General features: G+C 71.9%; 1 protein-coding gene across 1 annotated transcript; it reads left to right on the forward strand.

The window, feature by feature from the left end:
* The first annotated feature begins 505 nt into the window (after positions 1-505).
* ADAMTSL5 (ADAMTS like 5) lies at positions 506-5,318 on the forward strand. Its single transcript, XM_086627857.1, has 12 exons — positions 506-564; positions 1,398-1,467; positions 1,550-1,710; positions 2,118-2,178; positions 2,278-2,386; positions 2,482-2,609; positions 2,690-2,813; positions 3,458-3,541; positions 4,101-4,264; positions 4,348-4,591; positions 4,852-4,923; positions 5,005-5,318. The coding sequence occupies exons 1-12, from the start codon at positions 506-508 to the stop codon at positions 5,316-5,318; spliced, it is 1,590 nt and encodes a 529-aa protein (XP_086483983.1).
* Positions 5,319-6,000: the final 682 nt, after the last annotated feature.

The following is a 6,000-nucleotide window of genomic DNA, read 5'->3' on the forward strand; positions in this document are numbered from 1 at the left end:
ACCCAGCACCCTGGGCTCTGCCAGCTCACGACACCCCAAGCCCCGCTCCCAGCACATCCTGCTGCATCTCTGAGTGGGGACCCCCCCCCCCGACTCGGGGTACCCAGCATCGGGGGGTACCGGGGGGGTCCCAGATCAGGATGAGACCGGGTGGGAAGGTCCCATCTGCCCCTTCCCCTCTGGGGCTGGTGGGGCCTCCGAGGGGGGGGGACACGTAGATGCTGCTCCGCATCTGCGCCCCGCCCGGGACCTCAGCAGCCCCCTCGGTCGTCGGAGCTCCGGACCCCGAAGGGTTAACGGGCGGCCGGGGAGGGCTGGGCGCACCTTTGGGGCTGGATATTAATAACGCGGCGGGGAGGGACGGGAGGCGAGCCGGAGCGGGGGGGGAAGCCTCGCCCGGCCCCCCCGGCGCTGCGCAGGCGATGCCCGATCGTCCCGGGTCGCCGCTGCTCCCGGGACGCGGGGCCGGGACTGAGTCGCCGGGACGCCCCGGAAGAAGGGCGGCATGGTCGAGTGGGGGTGTCGGGGCGGTCCAGTCCCCCGCGATGGACCTCACGGTGCCGGGTAAGGTCCCGATTTTTATTTAACTCCCGAGGCACCCCCCACGCCCCGCTTGGGGTCAGCTCCGCTCCTGCGGGGAAACTGAGGCACGCCGAGCCCCCCGCACGGGCATCACCCGACCCTCGCCGGGTTCCGGATTTCTCCCCGTGCCCCCGGAGCGGCGACATCGCGACCCCCGACCCCCACCACCCCCCCCGCTCCTTGCCAGGACCGTCCGGGGCTGCGGGCGGCCACTCGCCACCCCCGCTCCCCGTGGGAGCCGCGCGGCGGGGGGAAACCGGCTCGACCGGGGGATTCCCCGACGCGGGGCTGGGACCCCGGCACCCCCCGCGCCCCTCTGCGCCCCTCTGCTCCCCCGGGCTGAGGGGGTCGGGGTGCTCCAAGGTCAAGCGCTTTGAGATCCGCGGGGCCCTCCGCTGCTCCCTCATCCTGCTCGCCCCGTGGCGGGGCCGGATCCGGATCGGGGAGCGACACGGAGCGCCGGCCCCACCGCGCAGGTCTGGTCCTGCCCCGGCAGGCAGCGAGCCCGGCCCGGCTCCCCGCCGCGGGGCCGTGGGTGCGGCGGGGCCGCCTCCCGTGCCCGGAGCCGCGTGGGCACATGTGCGGGACACGGCGTCGCCCGCTCGACTGCGCCCACCCGCCTGGTCCCACTCGGGGTCGGACCCCACGTCCCCGGCTGGTGCCGTTGGCGGGGGGGACCCTCCCGCCGTGTCTCGTCGTGTCTCCGTCTCCCCTCCTTGCCCCTCGCTGGGGTCCCCGATGCCGCGACGTGGGACACCCCGCTGCCGGCACCCCGGTCCCTGGGGTCGGTGGGGCTCAGGGCTCTGGTCCCGCAGGCACCGGCCACCGTGGCGGCTGCTGCTCCTGGCCTGGCTCAGCCTGTGCTGCGGCGTCGGCACGGCGCAGGTGAGGGGTTCGGGGTGCGCGGCGGCACCCCCGGGCTGCTCCAGCTCGGCCCCAGCACTGACCGTCACCTTCCTCCACGCAGGGTCCAACCCTGGGGACACCAGTGTGGGTCCAGGAGCCCCCAGACCCTGCTTGGCCCCGCTGGCAGCCGGCCCGGGGTGCCTGGGGGCCCTGGGGACCCTGGAGCTCCTGCTCCAGCTCCTGCGGCGATGGCGTCGGCCTCCGCACCCGCAGGTGCCTGCGGTGAGTGGGAGACGGGGCAGCATGGGGTGTCCCTGGGGCGTCCCCACTCCCCCATACCCCTCGCAGCACCCAAACCCCACCTGACACCCAAATCCCACAGCACGGCTCTGCCACCGCCCCGACACGTGTCCCTGCAGCCCTTGGCACCGGGCCAAATTCTAGCCAGATTTTGGAGGAGAAGGGATTGGGAGGATGGGGGGAGCCAGACACTGCCGCCTCCATCCTGGGGTGCAGCTCCAGCAGGATGCGGCCCCGTGCGGGACATCACGGTCCCCGCTCCTGCTCCCCTGTGGGGGTTCATCATGGCAGTGGCTCAGCGTCCCGGCCCCGAGGATGGGGACATTCCCACGGGGGACACAGGGTGCAGGCCGTGTCCCGGCCGCGCCGCGCTGACGCTGTGGCCGTAGGTCCACTGAGGAGGAGCCGTGCCCGGGCGACCCGCGGCAGTACCGGCTCTGCCAGCTCCAGGTGAGCGTTGCGAGGGCCACGGCACAGCCGATCCCAGTCCCCATCCAGCAGGGTTCCATCTCCCCCGTCCCATGGGGCTCCATCATGCTGCTCCCACAGGGCTGCCCCAGCGACTCGGTGCCCTTCCGTGCCATGCAGTGCTCCCTCTATGACAACAAGCCCGTCCTGGGCACACCGGCCCGGTACCGCTGGGTGCCCTTCCATGGAGGTGAGTCCTGGGGTGGCAGGCGGCATCACCGGGCTGACCGGTGACCACGGCTGCCACCGGCATCACCCCCTTCCCTTCCTGCCTGGCTCCGGCAGCCCCCAACGTCTGTGACCTCAACTGCCTGGCCGTGGGGCACAACTTCTACTACACCTTTGGCCGGGTGTTGGATGGCACCCGCTGCGGCCCCGGCTCCCCAGACCTCTGCGTCGGCGGGCGCTGCCTGGTGGGTGCGCGTGGAGCCGGGACACCCGGGACCCCCAGCTCCAAGCCCCCACCCTGAGGCCACGTCTCGGCTCCCCGCAGAGCGTGGGCTGCGACGGGATCCTGGGCTCGGGCGCGCGGCCCAACGCCTGCGGCCAGTGCGGCGGTGGCCACGACACGTGTCTCTTCGTGCACCGGCTCTTCCAGGGCGCGGACCCCTCCTCCGGTGATTGAACCATTGCCCCGGCCCCCTCCATGGGTGAATGCTTTGGCTCTTGGCTCCCCTCTCCTCCTGTCCCCCATCTGTGTCCCCAGGGCATGGCCTGGGTGCCCCGGACCCCTGACCCGTCCCCATCTGCCCCATTGCCACTGGGGCATTGTCCCTCATCCCTTCCTGTCCCCAACACCGGGGACAGGGACAGTGGGCTCAGAGGAGCCCCTCACTGGGGTGATTTTGCCTCATTGTAGAGGGTATTTCCCCTCCAGGAGCTGGGTGGGGGATCTCTGGGGCACCCCCGTGGTCCATGAGGTCCCCAAGGGAGTTCAGGGGTCCCTGGGAGCACCCAGTGTCCATGTGGTCCATATCCAGTGTCCATGGGGTGCCTGGCCAGGCTGCGGGATGGTGATGCCCATGAGGGCAGACAGCCCTGATGGCACCCCAGGGCCCCCCAGGGCCGTCACAGGGTGCCTTGGGTGTCCCAGCACGTGGGTCCCGGCTGGGTTAATGCCACCAGTGCCTGGGACGGGGCTGGGGCTGCCCCAGGCCCACAGCTTCTCTGTGCCCGGTCCTGTCCTGCCCCAGCCCCGTCGTCCCCCCCAGTGCCCAGGCTGTCCCCTCGGGCTGTGCCCTGACTCTGTCCCCCCTGCCAGGCTATTTCGGGTACGTGAACGTGACCAAGATCCCGGCTGGGGCCACCCACATCAAGGTGACGGACAAGAGCCGCAACTACCTCGGTAGGACGTGTCCTGTCTCCGTCCCAGTGGGTTCTGGTTGGTGCCACCCATGGGTGCAGGCAGGGCAGGGGGTGGCCGTGCCGTGCCATGCCGTGCCGGTTCCCCCGCTCAGACACTGGTTTGAGCATCGCGGGTTCAGTGAACTCGCTGGCGCCCCGGACGCTTTTCCGGAGGCCGCGGCCGTGGGTTTCACGAACAGCTGAGCTGGAGGGGGGCCAGGCTGGGACCCTCCTCCCCAGAGCCCCCCAGTCCCTCTCCTGATGCAGTCAGGGCCCCGTCCCCCACCGGGACCAGGGCCTGGGGGCTCGCGGTGGGGCGGGGGGGTTGCGCACCAGGGTTTGGCTCCGGCTCGGGACCGACGCCAAGTTCTTACAAGAGAGCAGATTCTCCCGAGCCCCCCCGGCAGCTCTCCCAGCCCACGCTGCCCTCCCCGCTCCGGGAGAGGCCTCCGGTGGGGGGGACCCAGGCATCCGGGCTGCCCCCCACCCCCAGCCCAGCCCTGTGCGCGGGTCCTGGGGACGGTGCGGTGCCAGGCCCCCGGACACGCTCCATCCCGCAGCCCTGATGACGAGTGATGGGCGCTACGTGCTCAACGGGGACTGGTCCATCGCCTGGCCGGGGCCGTACGAGGCCGCGGGCACTCGGCTGCACTATGCCCGGGCCCCCGACGGCACTGAGAGCCTGGAAGCGCCCGGACCCACCGATGAGGATCTGCATGTGATGGTGAGGGTGGGGGCAGCGCGGGGATGGGGGCAGCCGGCCCCCTGCGCCCATCACTCCCCTTAGCTCTGCCCCTGCCCGCGCAGGTCCTGCTGCAGGAGCCCAACCCTGGCATCGAGTACGAGTTCTGGCTGCCCCGTGGGCACCCCCAGCCCGGCCGCGGTGATGCCAGCCCCCTGCGGCAGCCCCAGCCCCGGGGGGCCGGTAACCCCCCGCCCCAGGAGCTCCCGGTCACCCCGGTCCCCGTGCCACCGCCCCAGCGTGGGGGCTCTGCCACAGAGACGCCATGGAGACTCCCCCCTGGCCGGAGCTGGGCCGGGACTGCCGCAGGTGCCCGCTCCCCCATGGGGGTCCCCACAGGCCCCCGCACCCCTGGGCTCTCTGCTATGGGGAGGGTCCTGGAGATTCCCAGGGGTTCTCCATGAGACGGGGACCCTGAAAAAGGGCCCGACTTAACCCTCCCTGGGACCTTCAGGACCCTCTCTCCTTATGGGGTACAGACCCCCAATGCCCCCCCCACCGCTGCAGGAGGGGGTTCGGGGTGCCATGTCCCCTCTCCCCCCTGAACTGCTGCGGCTTTGTCCCCGCAGGGCGATGCGGGCGGTGCCGCCCGGCCAAGGGGCGCTCCCAGCGCATCCGGCACTTCTGCCAGAGCGACTTCGGTGAGCGCTGGGGACTGGAAGGGGCTCGGGGTGATGCCAGGGGACGTGCCCACCTCAGGGTGCCCCACATTCGCCCCACAGTCTTCCACGGCCGGATCCTGACGCGGCACTTGGTGGGGAAGGAGACGCGCTACGAGGTGGAGGTGAAAACGCCGTATCGGCACCGCTTCCCGCTGGTGCCCCGGGAATACGTGTGGGTGCCCAACACCTGCGACTGCCCCCCGCTGCGGGCGGGCGGCGAGTACCTGCTCATGGCGCGGCGCCACGTCAACTACGAGCACACGCTCAACCGCATCCTGCTGCAGGACGACGGCTACGCGCGGCCGTGGACGCCCCGCGAGGAGCGGCTGGTGCGGGGGGCAGCCCGGCACTGCCCCCAGCCCTGGCCACCCTGAGCCCCCCACTGGCTCCAGTGCCAGGGGAGGGGGTGGCCGGCGGGACCCTGAAGGGCTGGAAACACCGCTGCTGTGCACCCAGCCCTTCCCATGGCCGTGGAGGGGCCGGAGCCCCCAGGGACCCCCGTCCTGCCCCCCACCCCGTGCCGGGCATCTCGCCATCCTTGGGGTTGACTTGGCTGCGGGGTGGGGGGTGGAGGAGGGTGGTAATTTATTTTTTTGCAGTAAATAAACCCGTATATCACCTCGCCTGCCGCATGCGCCTTCCTGGCTGGAACCGGCCCAGGGTGTCCCCTGCTCTGCCCACCCAGGGGTGCCCGGGTGCGGGGGTCCCCTCCCACGGCCCCATGCCGAGCCCCCGCCCAGCAGCGTGTCCCTGTCCCCGGGATGGACACCCGCCAGGCGCTGCCTTCCGAGGTCGGGGACCCGCCGCTTATCTCTTTTCCGGCGGAGGCGAGCGGGTCCCTCCCTGCGCCGGAGCCCCCCTCGCCCGTAACCCAACCCGCGGGCCGGCGGGTGCAGCCGCGGGGCCCACGCGGGGATGAGGCATGCCCGGGGGTGCTACAGGGACGGACACCCTGGGGCGCATCGCCCGCTCGGGGCTCCTGGGTGGTCTCGCACCCATCTAGGGGTGGGTTTGGGGCCGGTGCCAGGGAAAGGCTGAGCTCTGCCAGCTCATGTC

Source organism: Tauraco erythrolophus, chromosome 28 (assembly GCF_009769465.1).
Source record: "Tauraco erythrolophus isolate bTauEry1 chromosome 28, bTauEry1.pri, whole genome shotgun sequence".
Taxonomy (NCBI): Eukaryota; Metazoa; Chordata; class Aves; order Musophagiformes; family Musophagidae; genus Tauraco; species Tauraco erythrolophus.

Coding starts and splice junctions, on each gene's coding strand:
- ADAMTSL5 (XM_086627857.1), top strand. CDS start 506: ATGGTCGAGTGGGGGTGTCGGGGCGGTCCAGTCCCCCGCGATGGACCT. Junction 565..1,397: donor GATGGACCTCACGGTGCCGG/GTAAGGTCCCGA, acceptor CTGGTCCCGCAG/GCACCGGCCACCGTGGCGGC. Junction 2,610..2,689: donor GCGTCGGCGGGCGCTGCCTG/GTGGGTGCGCGT, acceptor GGCTCCCCGCAG/AGCGTGGGCTGCGACGGGAT.